We start from the raw sequence: 15,969 nt of genomic DNA, 5'->3' as shown, positions 1-15,969 counted from the left end.
TGGAATTCCAAAAAATGTAAAATCTAAGTAATATATATATATATATATATATATATATATATATATATGAGTAAGTGTGTGTGTGTGTGTGTGTGTGTGTGTGTGTGTGTGTGTATATGTGTGTGTGTGTGTGTATTATATAATATATATATATATATATCACATATATATCATATATATAATCATATATATATATATATATGTGTGTGTGTGTGTGTGTGTGTGTGTGTGTGTGTGTGTGTGTGTGTGTGTGTGTGTGTGTGTGTTATGAGGAACGTCCCCCATTTTCAGACACAAAAGTCCATGTTCTTCGCTGCCCACATAGTAAGGGTTTGTCTCATATTTGGTATTAAGATTTTTTAGCAAATATCAATGATGAATAATACTAAATGGTATTAATTCATTAAAATGACTTTTTATAAGTAGAAAGTAACACGTTTAACCGACCTGTGAGCTTCATGGTTGAATTTATTACTAAGCTGTTACTAAGTGTTCCACATTTTGTCCATTTGTTTCACATTTATACGACAGAATGTTCCACATTTGAGTGATTGAAGGTTGAGAGTGATGATACAGATTATTTATGAGGGGTACATTTAATGTGGAACATTCTGTCGTTTGTTCATATTGTTTTGACATAAGATCGAACACAACTCTTACAAGGACAGTTTTGATTTTTGTATCTTTATTTGATTACTTGTTTTAATCAAAGTTATTGTTGTTAGTTGCGATTGTGATATGCAGTCTTGGTTATTGTTGCTTGTTTGGAAATCTCAATAAAATGCGTCTGTTAAAAATGTCTTAAAAATGTTATGGACTGACATTAGATGTTTTAAAAGCATGTAAATTAAGTATCACCAGCCTGGTGAATCAAACTGCGTCTTATTTTATTTTAACATATAACATTCACATGGTTTGATACTTGCAATAATATCCATTCCCCTTAATCTAGGACAAAAATACGAATGTAACTGGAAAATAAGAACTGCCATTTCTAAATAAGACCAACAGATATGTTCTCAGATGTCTCCACCTGTCTCCAAGTGCATAATTAAAGAAAAAAATTACCCACCCCCCCTTCAAACCAAAACGTGTACAATAATGACTATGGAGTAGTTCATCCAAGAATCTCTCTGTAGGTTGTCTGCATGACATAGGTCTATGATTTTCTATTTGCTTTCATTTTGGGTAGAAAGTACTGGATATGTTGCTAGTTGTGCTATGTCGGTGATCCTTTTAGCTACTGGCTGTATCATAACTGAAACACTCTTCCCTCGACTTTAGAGATGGGGATCACCACGATGAATATTTACAGAATTTTCTTGGCTAAAGAGTAATGTTTCAACCTGTTATTATTCAACTTACTGTTTCTGCGTATGTTGCACAGTGACTAAAGATCACAGGCGTTGACTTTCAGAAATTACATGTACACGGGTAAATCTCAAAGGCCAAGTAACAAAATTAATTTGGTAGGTGTCTAATAGGCAAATACGTTGTGCATAAGTATATTAAGCTACTGATGGCATCGGTTTTCTTGTCTTCCTAGCAGATGTTATTGCAAAATTTACACGTCTGCATAACTATTTTAATGTTTCTTTTTAAGTGAAGCAACCAGCAGTAGATATGACCTAGCAATTCAAAAGGTTAATTATATGTATACCCGTATAAGTACTCATTTTCTTGCCGTAACAGTAACTTGAAATATATTATAGAAGGTCATGACATCTACGGGTCGCTTCATATACAAAAGAAACATTTTAACTGGCAATGCAAATATATTCATTTCAACCTTAACATTTTAGGAATGTCAGAAAACTGATGCCAACAGAATCCTATTATATTTGTTTTATGATTTCACACGTACTTTCTAGTTAAACAGATAAGCAAACTGCATCACACCTACTAAATCTCCCATCGGTTACAGTTTCAAAAAATGTTGCAACATAGAAGAGATTCTAGACCACCATTTCTGTCTTTTGTGCGCTTTGTGCGCTTTCTTTCACCCCACCCCATCATTTTCTAGATGCTGTACCAGGCAAGTTTATCTCTGAGGCACTCATTGAATGAGAAGCGATAATCCGAGCCTTTTCTGTGGGTTGTGTGAATAGACAGAAATCAAGAAAAAGCTTCCGTTCGGGAGATCATGGGGCGATTAACTTGTGACTGCAGGTTATCACGTTATTAACTACTGAAACTGGAACAGTAGGTAAAGCCCACCAAGGGACGGGCGCCTTTGTCTTCCTGATGGAGCCCTGCATTGACTTTACCAAGCTTGACCACATCTTTGAGCTAACATGGACTGATGTCAGAACAATGTATTTACCCAAATTCACCCCTTAATCTACCGTGGAGCTCATCTGGGTTATTGACCATATTAAACATGCTTAACTACTTTCCCCAATTCCTAAATATATAGTTGTTTGAAATATTTACTTTTACTATTTCGTTGTGTTAATTATTTTTCTGACCATATATCCCGTTTTAATGTATAAGTCTTCCAATGTTACATTGCGATTATCTTGTGATTCATCTTTTCACATCTTGATGCATAAGCCATCCGCTTGGTGCAGTTAGGACGGTTTTCCCAACCGTGTTAAGTGGCAGTGTTTGCCTGCGTCCCTGCAATGTTCATATTGATTCTAAAACAATGACACATTTCCTTTCTACTGTGGGGGGGGGGGTGCATGCCTTAGAAATCAGTTAAACAGAAGTATAAACAAGATGACTTGCTTGAGCACTACTTAATGCATATCACCATGGCTAACAAGGGACGTGCGTTGTCAGCAACAGATTTGCTGTAGGGTGAATATAAAATGTCTGTAAACGTGTTTTGTATATAGTTAATATGAAACGGTAGTCATACTACAATTTTGTGATGATTTTTGGTGTGGGGAGCTAAGACTACCGGACGTATGCTTACTTGTCGCCTGAACTCATCAGTTAAACACTGAACATGAAGCTATTTATTATAACATGGCTCAGGCCTTCGTTGTAATTGTGTGCTAATTGTAGGGTTGCCACCTTTTCATATGCCCAAAGTGGGACATTTTTGGTACAAACGTCAGATTTTGCAAGCCAAAACCTACCCACGGCCAGTACAAACGACAGAACTTCACTTCTTTGCCTAAATAAAAGCTTATTCTTGTAGCATTTTAGTTGCTTATTCTGTTTCTTATAACATTTAGGTGTTTCAGATACAGAATAACTGTTATATACAACTATTACATAAAATATAGGAAATCATTTTGTCCTAAAATCTCAAGACATTTACCATTTTTACAATTTTTTTGCAGGACACAACTACCCAAAGAGGGACTGTCCCTCGCAAAGTGGGACGGGTGGTAACCCTAGCTAATTGTTACATTTTTGCAACTTTTTCTATCGAGATCTGACCTGCGAAGCTATCAAACGGGGGTAGTTGCTGCACCATATTTAAGTATCTATCAACAGAGGTGATAACCTCCAGTTCAAAAAAAAAAAGGAAAGAAAAAAGAAGGAATGTAGAGGGGTGTTAAGTTGTGTGAAGGCCATGACCCATTAAAATGTATACGTTGAGTTCATTTGTATTTTATTATGAGCTTGCTGAATTTCAGCAACAAATCCCTCGTCTCTCTCTCAAATTCAGACACGAAACTCACTTGTGTAACATTAAACTTTTTAATTCATAGATAAATACTGGGCTATCAGTATACAGACTATTGCAAGCCTAGCTAAAGTGAAAATTAAATCATGCACCTTGTATCTGTGAGATTAAGACCTTAACCGTTATGCCGGGACTCGTTGTTATTTATCGTGGATACCAGTTAAAATATGTTTGCACTGAATGTCCGACAGACCCTGGATATCATTTAAAAAAATGTTAATGTGTGGCAGACCCTTTACACGTGGAACCATAGGGAACATTGAGTTTTTTTAAGACTCAAAATAAGGAATAGTCCTCATAATGAGGTACACTTAAGAAGTATGTGTTAGTGAGCATCGTGTAATTATAATCCATACCGCACATTTCCTAGCATATGTCTGTAACATAATGGCACATACGATACAGAATGTCTAGAACGCTCTACAACTGTGTTTAAGACGCATTGTACCTGCACAAAATAAATCAGATACGAGCAGAAGTCTCGGTCTGTAGACATCGAAAGTAGGAACAAAAAGTATGTGCAACTAGTGAAAAATCCAGTCTCCTAATTAGCATGATATTTGCAAACAGAATATCATATTCTCTCATTTCCAGTTGGTGTTACTAAGAAAACACAAGTTCAAAACAATATCACCGAAAAAAATATGCGAATAAGCATGTCATCAGACACAGGATGTAAAATAATCTATACACTTTAATAAATATTGCAACATTCTCAGTTAAAAACAAGACATAAAAATGCACCAAAACAGGTGCAATTTAACAAAGGCAAAACTTACACTTTAATATGATATTGCAGAATTTTACTTCACATAGTTATTTTTTGTTTCTGAAAAAAAAAACAGCTACAACATGAGAATCCTTTTTATTGGTATTGTTGTTGCCACCAGTTTGTTGGCTGTATTTACTTATTTTACTTTACATCATACAAATATGTCTGTTTTCCAGTTTACCAGATACAAAATCGCGCGCGCGTGTGTGGTGTGTTTGTGTATGTTTTGAAAAGGGCTTGGAAAAATCGCGTGAATGGGTAAATCCGGCAAGAAAAAATAAAAAAATACTTCCAAAAAAATATGTACTGTTATTTAGAAAATCATGTGAATTGGGTAAATCGAGCCTGAAATAAGGTCATACCTCCAAAATACTTACAATTCAGACTTTTGGTCACGCACACATCTCTAAAATACAGACTTCGGGGGAAAGCAGATAGTGGAAGCAACTAGAGAGAACCGGACATTTCACAAGTTAGGAGGGTGAGGGCAGCCTATGCAGTTTGAAAACAAACCGGACATTACTCTGCCTTTGCGTGCGCGCACGTGTGCGTGAGCACTCTTGCGTGTAAAATTTACTTGTTTTTCTTATGAGAAGGGAGGAGCCAAACTAGTGCTCTTAAATACTCAGTGCGCGCCCAAAATCCATGTTGAGGTATCAGCCAGCATGTAGCCTTTCCCCATTTTTGATTCACGCTATTTGTGTGAGAATGTTTGAGTCTAAGCTTTCGCCATGTGAAGGCAAGGTTATGCTGCAAGAAATCTTGTCATTAGGAGTAGGTGACCTCGATTTAAACACAGTGTTAAGTGTCTGCTTAGTATTTCTTTTAGGCCACTCTGTTAAAACTTTTACTGCTCATGCTACAAGCAATTTGCTTGACTAACCTGAACTGCAAAATGTCTGTGTGTGTGCGAGAGAGAGAGAGATTGCTGTGCAACGCACACAAACGTGAGCGTAAGATTAAACAGAATACAAAACTTTTTGTGGGTTTCCTGGCTCCCCTCTCACACTTCCTGTTTGTCAGACAGGCCTAAAGAGTGTTGTATTCCATGATCCTTTTAAAAATCCTTGCTGCCTTCTTTGTGCCCCAGCCCTATTCAAGACACAATCTCGATGCGGTTCATTAGAAGTAACGAGTTGACATAAGGTAAATCTACATTGAGGAGCCTTTCTTTCTTTCTCTGGATGGGGAAGCCTCATTAACTATCGCTAACAAGGCGTGCAAAATACCCTGATTGGGCAGTCTTCCTAGAACGCTGGGGCCTTAGCAGGATACCCACTTAATGAGGGGACACTAAAAGAGGTTGATAAAAATATTCAAATTTTCTGTCACGCCAGGAACTTTTTATTAAGCTATCAAGTTTGAGCAACTTTGTCCTTGTTTACTATTTAACGAATAATTGCTCCTAAAATCAAGCCTTTATTATAAACAAAATATCCAGATGGCAATGTTAATCTTTAAAGACCGTTCTTTTGTTGATAAGCAGACATCTCCTGGAACTTAAAGTGTTTGTGAGACAATAAATAATAACTGTTACTAATATCAGTTGCTTGACTGACTGATTGATTTGGCAGTGTTGGCTTGGTTTCCACAATTGTTTTTACCCTTGTACGGCTTAACGTCATTCATCAAACCTTGGTTCTACGCAGTTAAAAAAACTTACTTTGAAAATAAAGACATAGTCGTAATCTGTCCTTGGGGGAAAGAAGAAAAAAACATGTATTAAATTGTGGGTGATTGCGCATGGCCAGAGGGGGCAAATTATGTCTTTTCGGGACTTCCAGTAGCTCTTAACAGCAAAGAAACAATCATTTAAGCAATACCTTTCTGTGCATTGCTTTCACTAATGTAAACATTAGCACATTGGCTCTTGTATGAATATATCACATTTAAAGATATCACGACACTGCATGAAGTAATAAAGGCAATCAACATGCATAACAACAATATCCAAATTGATGCGACTATTTCTCTTTTAAAAAAAAGTATGGAGATGCACTGCAAGAATTGCATTAACTTTTTTTTCTAAAATCAAACGTGTCATATGGAGAAAGAATAGCTGGTCTACTGAATAATTATTGTTTTTCTTAATTGCATATTAAACGATACACGACCCTTTAAAAATAAAAATAATCCTATTTGTTTGATGGACGGGGCAGTTTGGTGCAATTTTCGGTCACCCAATGGACCGGCTACAAAACTAATATAGCTCAAATGGTTTCTTACCACACAAAGAGTGTCAAACCGTTACAAATAATACAAAACCTCTGTAAATTAAATACATGCCCCATCCCCTCTAGGCAAGGAAATTTTGTTCACATTTACAGATGTAGATGACGGCCACAGCATTTTTAATCTAGTTAACTATGAGCAAACCAGTCCATATTTGCTATATTATTTAATGATTTAGCTCTGCAGTGTGTGTGTGTGTGTGTGTGTGTATACACACACAGACACATGCACACACGCGCGCACACACGTGTATGCATTTATATATATATATATATATATATATATATATATATTATATATATATATATATATATATATATAGTATATGACTAGTTCATTATTAAAATAAACCTGCATGCGCCACACTACAAGCTACAGAAAATAGTTAAATTAAAAATAGATTTGCATAAATCATTTAAACTCTACAAAAAGACATTCTGGAAGACAGATTTGAGATTGAATTTTTCGTCGAAACGATGTGATTTACAAAGAAGTTCACAGGTCTTATAAATTGCTGGGCCATTCCAATCTTGTGGGCTTTATAAGGAGGAAATTCCAAGGGTTTTAAATAGAAATATATTTCCCTAACTGTTCTTGTAATTTTATTCCTCCACATAGGGATGCATGCAGAGATCACCAGGAAAAAAGTGCACATATACTTGTCAGTCAGTATATTAAATAAGAAAGGGAAAACACACTTTCAACATAATGCTCGCGTGTACATCCGCAGAGGACTTACAGGATCCGGAAAGGATTTTCCAAACTGGGGAGTCATTCCCTTGAAATGCTGTCGTTGGCATTTCGTTCCGTTGACAAGAACATCTTTGTTATTTAAAATAATTGTGTAATAATGTGAGTGCCGCACTTTTCCTTGACAAGAACCGCTGTGAAGCAAGGAACATTTGGAGACTGATTAAGATTTCCAGAATTCCATTGAAGAGTGTGCTTTTAGAGCCGGCAGCTGCAGTCATTAAATCAACATTTATACACTGTCCTGCTTACACAACGATAAAGCGCCAACAATTACCTGCCTCAGTATTCCAGACTAGCAAGACTGCACTTCTTTGCCAAATACAGACAGCCTTCATGTTGCAGTGGGAATTTCATACGAGTGTTTTTTATTTTATTTAAGAAAGCACAGATGAAGCATTCAGAAAGGAGTTCTGACTCGGTAGACTCATGCACCTAAGCACATTTATACAACCTAAGCAATGTCTCCGCAGACTGCCAATTAAAAAAAAATCTTAACAATACAGATTCATCCATTGAGTATCAACTGCATCTTAATTACTGCAAAAGACAGAGAAATAGATAGGTAATTGCATAGCAGATTGACTTGCTGCCAACAGCTGCAAAGCGTTTCAAACTGTAAGCACTTCTAGGTTTGGAACTGTAACAGTTTCTGCAAATGCATGGTCAAATTCATTAAACTGAAAATTTCTGCCGTTCTGCATTACTGACCATCAGGTGTTGCTGCAGTAAAACAGTTACGTAGACTTGGCTACGAAAGACATTCAGACAGATAAATAACTCTGGCAGTTATGCACACACACAAATGTATATAGAAACCGATTATGATGTTGCAAGGTTAATCCTGCTGTTGCAAGTTCGAGACGCTGTAGTGCGAGACGCAAAACCAGGAAACGTTTAAGGTAGAGAAACTAACAGCTAACTAAGATGATCGCTGTTTGCGTTTTCTTTTTAATTCCACGGGGCTTGATCCCTATAACCCCATCACCCACTACTAATATACTAACTCGGAGATCACTGGACCTTGAAATAGGAGAATCCGCTAAGTTAAAGCAGTAGCAGACACCTGAAAGTTTGCACCTACAGTCTTCAAATTTACAGTAGGAATTATATAAAAGATGAAAAGATAAAGTCATCGAAAGGGGGGAGCACAGGTATATTGGGGGAACATAGCTCTCAACCTTCCGTCCCTAAAATGCTGAATGCCTTCTAATGTGGAACAGATAATTTGTTAAATACTCACTGACACCTTCACTCAGGAAGCTGTCGGCATTTTAAAAACCAATTCATTCATACTTGGAAAAAGTACTGATGATAAATTAATACGCTCCATTATTATTTACAATTGATACGTTAGTAAAAAGTACTTAACAATGAGTGCGTCACAGACCTTCTCAATGTGGAACTTGCGTGGAGCATGATAAATGTTAATACTCAAAATGAGGAGCGTTCCTCATAATAACTTACACTTGAGAGGACGGGAAGAAAAAGGGAGAGGGAACATGAAAACTGTGAAGTAACGTTTTACCTTGATGACAGTTCTTGTCAGGCAGGTTGTCACAAAAACACATTCCTAAGTCCAGCAGCTATTCCAATCATAGGTTTCCTAGAAGCGCTCAAGTGATTTCCCGTGGAAAACCGTGGTCGGGGAGTTCAACCTCGGCGAGCTGAACCTGGCAAGATGATGTAGGTGAGGCCTAATCAAAACACTCGATTTGCTTTACAATTAGTTCCTTGCAAGCCCAGGAAGCAGAGAACCCAGAAGACGTTCTGTTGTCACAGAATGAACCAGGTCACAACCCATTAGAATAATTATTATCCTATACAATGAAGGCACACCGTTCCCAGTGTTTCAATTTGTGACACACACACACACACACACACACACACACACACACACACACACACACATATATATATATATATATATATATATATATATATATATATATATATATATTTATATATATGAAAGCAGTTTAGACTCGGCTCGGTGCTTTGCAAAACTCTACACTTGTACTGGAATGTAGCAAGATATGCAAAAAAGTTTTGAATTCCTCTTTTTTTGAAAGGCGGCTTAGGATAATTATTTCAGCTTTATTGAGGGCAGATTAGTTGAAGTCTGGATGCTGAGTTTCAATACGCGTTGTACATGCCTTCACAATGTCCGTATTGTTCGCTACTGTGTGTGAACCCATTCAAAATATACACTTTTTAACACCAAGCAAAGTCCTGTCTAAATATACCCAGTGCGGCTGGAAAGCCGCCCATGACCCGTACAAATCTCTGTAAATCACACTTCCATAGCCACAGAAGGCGAAACAAAAGACTCACCAGCTCAGGATGCCGATTAAACATTCTTAAAAGCAACATACCTAATAATAAATGTAGTTACAAGGCAACAAGCTCGGTAGTGGGCAGCTGTCAGCAGTTGGTGAGACTACACAGACAGCCCCTGCAGTCAAAAAAGTGCATGTGTGCCGTGAATAGTAAGCATCTTTCTGTTTCAATAGCGTTTCTACAACAAAGAAAAATATGCTTTTATTATTTTATAACTATCAGCCCAGTTTGTCTTCCGTTTTATTTCCCGGTTCTCTTATCTTTGACAGATACACTATCTTACAAACAGATAAGTTCATATTTATCCATGAAAGGTGCCTACAATGGGGAAGACTTACCTTGTTTCCCATTTGCATTAATGAGTGAATGAAAGTTTGCTCAGTTTTCCAGGCCACTGGGAGCGAACCTTTACTCACTGAATGGTTTCAGAGTTGACACTTGTGCTCGCTAGCATTGCATGAAAAATAAAGTTCATAGGGTACTTCTAATCGATTATCTTTTTGCTCACTGTGCTAATCCCAAATACCTTGCAATTGACATGAACTTTTCAACTAGTGTTAAATGGAACGAGTTAAGCTGTCAAAAAGAGTAACTTAAAAGTAAACAATTCCAAATAACATTGCACTGTAACTGCCGCTGATACACATGGTCATTGACAAGAAGATGGACATAATGATCTCATCTTTCTTTTTCTACTATACTATTAGCCTTCATATGGGCAGAATCAAGTGAAACTACGTGCAAATCATGTGTAAATTGTCTCAGCCAGGAGTCCTTTATCTGAACGTGTATTTCAGGCCGGCCGATTTACTTAAGCCCTCCCCCCTGCCCCCCACCCCACCCCCGCAGCGTACACACACACACACACACACACACACACACACACACACACACACAGCTCTGTTTCTCCTCTCTCTTCCCTCTTCCCCTTAACATTAACGAGTCTCGTTAAGACAGCCATAATATTCCACCCACTAATTGCTCATCCCATTGAACAAATACGTGTGCGTTAGCTTTTCACATTATTTGAGCACTTCAGTGGGGAGGGGGAAGGCAAAGTAGTGCATTTCTCTACCCCTGTGTGCTTAGGCAAAGTGGTGAAAACCTCTACGTTCTGGCTAATGATTGGCACGCTTGACAGTGATTGGCAGGGCTACCATGACAACCCTACAACGGCACCAAGAAGACCAATAGAAAAGAAACAAAATGTTTCAATGCTGCACTCACTGTGGATTTAGGGGAGATATTATGAGACTGTTGTCATTAGGCGATTGCTATTGAAACGCCCGAGTCTTGACTCGTGTTTTTTTTTTTTCTCTCTGATTATTTGGTTTCTCAGGTCATTCCATGGTTTTCAGATCCCCTTTAGAGCTCTATCCCACCCATTTCTTCCTGCCAAACTTCGCGGATCGCTCGGTACTTCTTGCCAGCAGCCCTCTCGGCTCGCGAGCCCACGAAGAGTTGTCCATGTTTCAGCTGCCCACTCTCAACTTCTCCCCAGAACAAGTGGCCAGCGTGTGTGAGACGCTGGAGGAGACTGGCGATATCGAGAGACTGGGACGGTTCTTGTGGTCCCTGCCAGTGGCACCAGGAGCTTGTGAGGCCATCAATAAACATGAATCCATTCTAAGAGCCCGGGCGGTGGTCGCTTTCCATACGGGCAACTTCAGAGACCTGTACCACATTTTGGAAAATCATAAATTCACTAAAGAGTCTCACGGCAAGTTGCAAGCCATGTGGCTGGAAGCTCACTACCAGGAGGCCGAAAAGCTGAGGGGTCGTCCACTGGGGCCCGTAGACAAATACAGAGTGCGGAAGAAGTTTCCCCTACCTAGAACTATATGGGATGGAGAGCAGAAGACACATTGCTTCAAAGAACGGACTCGCAGTTTGTTGAGAGAGTGGTACCTGCAGGATCCTTACCCAAATCCTAGTAAGAAAAGGGAATTGGCTCAGGCTACTGGACTCACTCCTACACAAGTGGGGAACTGGTTTAAAAACCGAAGGCAACGAGACAGAGCAGCGGCTGCAAAAAACAGGTTAGTTGTTTTTGTCCAGTTGATTGGCACTTATAGCAGCAACTTCCCCGCTACCTATTGACGTTTTACACGGAATATGTTTTTTCAGTGCAACACTAGTTTAATTCTTTTAATAAGAATGAGATCCTTTCTCATTATATTTTGATGTTTTGCTCGAGGAAGAGAGTTAATCTGTTTTATTTAAAATGATGTTTGTTTGTCTTTTGCATTTATTCACGTACATTTATTTTGATTATTCAAAGGCTCGGATAGGAAATATTGTTTGATTCACTAAAACTCAATTGAACGGTACATATTGCGCAATTAAATTGCCATGCTTTATGCTTGAACTTATTTTGCAGAATGGGTGCTATGCTTTTGGGAAAGCATTTTGAGTTTAATTATTGTTTTCAGATAAATTCTGGCGTGTATTTCAATTACACGATACTAAATTGAGTATGTTATTCAGTGTGGTTTAACATTTCTTGGTAATATTTTATTAAATAGTTCCATGTAACACGTAAGTTGAAATATTACATGAAACAAAACATGTTGTAGTTTAAATCAGAAAGGACTTACTACACGCTGTACTGTACAGTTTTGACAGACTTGTCAATTTTCAAATGTAGTTTATTGCAATAAGCCACCCCTCCCCCAAAATGTCATACTGAGATTTCATTCCTCCTCAAGTAAACCTAAACCAACAATACAGATGCAAAAAAATCTCAGCCAGACTTGCTTTTTGAAGACAGCAACACAATTTGAAATAAGCCCTCAAAGACATAAATGCTTAACCGGTTTCACTTGCTGACATCTCTTGTTTAATATAGCACACCTGTACCTGCTGATGTAAAGAGGAAAAAGTTGCAAGGTATATAATAGAATGGTTTTATATGTTAAATATATATTTATACTAAACTAACATTTGTATCGGTTTGAGATACGTATTTCTCTGGACTATACGTATTTAATAGTGTAATATGGAACTTCAATGAAAATAAAAGAATATGTATACAAATAAAAAGCTTTAAACACCGCTTCTCAGTGGGACAATCCACTGTTGAACAAATGCACTAAGAACAAAATGCCTGCCTGAAATTAATTGTCCTTTTATTTTATAATTTGATATGATTTCCTTAAATATGACTAGTTTCATTTTTATCAGATTAGAAGTATGCACACTAGAAAAATATGTCAGCTCCTTAACTCATGTGTTAATTGGCTATTAGAACTATAATGATACAATAATCTCACCTGTCAATATAAATTGTCTATCTAAAGCAATAGTTTTAGACTGAAACGGTGTGTGTATGAAGAATTGTTTTTCACAGCTTTCTATAGGATATTCTGTAAATTAATTAGGCCTAGGCCGAGATGATTAGTCTTCAAACTACAGTGCAACTGTTGCTACAGACTATATTAGAAATGCAAATGAAAGTCAGGGCGTCTGTTTTCACAGTGAATCGTATCATCCATGTTGTTATTATTGTTAAAAAGTTTAAAGTTTGACAGAGACAACATGATGCTGTCAATAATTGTCTGTCTTTTTGTATGTCTATGTATCTAAATACATGTATATATCATAAAATGCAGAGAAATAATATGCATAAGTACACAAATGAGTTGAGCATTGTGCTTCAGGAAGGACACGATGATTTTCACATTCTCAGAATGTTAAGACCGTGTTTATACAGTAAAGTTTATACAATACATTGCATTATTTTAATGTAGAAAGCTTGCTTGCTAAAGTCAGTAATAGGACTGATCACGTATTATATGCATTGGCATGTTTTAGAAAGGACACTTGATGGCTTTCTCTCACTCAGTGTGTTAAGACTTTGTTTATATAGTACCTTATTTTTAGTCTGTTTAAAGCTGAAAAGAGTTCGTGGACTTAAAGAGAAACATTCAATGCCAACAAAGTAATACGATGAGGAACATTATGGCTGACCCAGTGGACAGTTATTTTTTTCTATTTTTGTTTTTTTTTTTGTTTTGTTTCTGTTTTTTGTTTTAATGCTGCAGGCTTCAGCACCAAGGGATCGGACAGAGCAGTATGCGGTCTCTGGGAGAACCAGGTTGCACAACACACAGTTCGGTGGAATCACCATCCACGGCTGCAAGTCCCACGACCAGTGTGTCCAGCATGACAGAGCGAGTCGAGATCAGCACATCCATTCTTTCTGTAACATCTAGTGACTCTGAGTGTGATGTATGATACGCAGGAAATGGAAACACAGACACACCGAACTCCTATTAATGTTTTTAAATTGTGGTAAGGGAAACAAAGAGAGACAATTTGCTATTGTGGACAAGCACGCTGTTTCCTTGCGCTGTTACGGACGCAAAACCACTTGCATGATGTTAATTTGTTTCTGGGGAAATATTATAGTAAATTACATCGGAAACATTTTGAGGAACTTCCTGAAGAAATAGCGCAAGAAAATAAAAGATATGTGTCGCCTATTTTGTTGCTCTCTGAAAGTCCATGTGATGGTTTGGTACAACCAAGATGCAATCTTCTGTTTTTCTGTTCAGCAGACAATCATTTTATTCGTAAGCACCTTTTTCTACACTTCTGTCACTGCCTATGTGGGTTCTGGTTAATGTGGAAAAATAGTTATGACTGTAACAGATTTTTATTTTTATTTGAAATTTTTATATGAATTATGTATATCTTAATGATGCGATCAATTTCCCAGTTTGTAATATATGAGTAGAGACGCTTGTACAATATTATTATCCTCTTTCCTTTACTGTGTCTTTCATTTTTTCTCAACTTGGTGTTCCTGAACAAATTCTACGGTTACCCTTATCATGGCTGGAAAGATGTTACAGGGGACTACTGTGATATTTAGAGTGCGGCCGTGAGAATTTTAAGGCAAAGGCTATTTTGAATATTTAGAAGCTTGGCAGATATCGACCCTCTTACAATTCCTGTAGGGCGCTTATTATTATTACTATTATTATTATTATTATTATTCAATGTTTTATGGACTGCGTGTTACACTTATTCTATATGTAAAATAACTTTCTAAATCAAAATACAGTATTGCGTTTCTTATATACTTGCCAGTTTGATTTTTTATGGCAAACAGTACCTTTCATATGAGTTGTGCTCCTCTTTATTCCATAAGGATATTTTTGTTTCTAGATATTACATAAACCATACACTTTTTACATGCAGAGGGGAACATCTGACTTTGCATATGTGAACAACAGCGCATATCATGATGCAGTGTGTTTGCTTGTGTTTGGATGGCATATTCTTTTAGATGGAAGCAACTAAGCAATAACAAAAGAAAGCTATAAAAACTGATGAGCATATGCGCAAATATCCATTTATATGAGATTTCCTCCATGTTGAAAAGTTCAGAGCATACTCACAATATTATTGCATTCAGGTGATCTCGTATACCTAGAACAGTATCTGTTCAGATATAGATACATGCCATTTATGTCTCTGTAGCCCATTCTTAAAATTAGCACCACCTGGTTAGGCTTCTCAAATTGCTATGTCGTTTATTGTGATAAAAGTACGACTGCACAACTGCAATAATTTTAATTATCTGTTTAACTTAATTCATAAAAACAAATGATAATGAATTAAGCATATAGCTCCTTGCCGATACCCAGCGCTGTAGCTTATCTATAATGTTCAGAAAACTTAAGAACGTGCTGACTTTTTTTTTTCATTTTTTCCTGGGGTGCTTCACTGGTCAAAGGTTGCCATTGCAGCTTTAAAGGATGTGATCCACCAATATACATTATCAGATGATGATCATGTCCAAATATTTGGATATTAAGTGATCTCGTGCGCGCGAGTGTGTTTGTCTATCTGTCTGTGAACTAAAAAAACGCTGGGATGTGCGATGAACAAATATTATTGCACTCAGTGAGTGTTGTGAGGCAAAAAAACAGATGGACGAGTGTTCTTGCCACTACTAGGTGTGCGACAGTCTAATTTTAATGCATGTCCCAGCATGTGTTATCATTGTTATGAAACTCCTTGATTTGTATTGTTCTGCACTTGTGTGTGTGTGTGGGGGGGGGGGGGTTCACATTTGTCTATTACCTAGCCAGATTGATTGTTTTTACAACCCTTTTTCAAAGGTGTGCGCGCGGGGGGAATGCGTGAGTGAATATCTGCATACCCATCTATCTATCTGTCTATCTATTTAAGCACAAACACACACCCTTCACACACACACACA

General features: G+C 37.4%; 1 protein-coding gene across 1 annotated transcript; it reads left to right on the top strand.

The window, feature by feature from the left end:
• Positions 1-10,888: 10,888 nt before the first annotated feature.
• Positions 10,889-14,819, top strand: SIX3 (SIX homeobox 3). Its single transcript, XM_044059978.1, has 2 exons — positions 10,889-11,776; positions 13,781-14,819. The coding sequence occupies exons 1-2, from the start codon at positions 11,085-11,087 to the stop codon at positions 13,971-13,973; spliced, it is 885 nt and encodes a 294-aa protein (XP_043915913.1). The 5' UTR covers positions 10,889-11,084; the 3' UTR covers positions 13,974-14,819.
• The last annotated feature ends 1,150 nt before the right edge of the window (positions 14,820-15,969 follow it).

This window comes from Protopterus annectens, chromosome 1.part0 (genome assembly GCF_019279795.1).
Source record: "Protopterus annectens isolate FY-2018-M chromosome 1.part0, PAN1.0, whole genome shotgun sequence".
NCBI classification, from domain to species: Eukaryota; Metazoa; Chordata; order Ceratodontiformes; family Protopteridae; genus Protopterus; species Protopterus annectens.
This window is presented reverse-complemented; position numbering and strand designations above follow the sequence as displayed.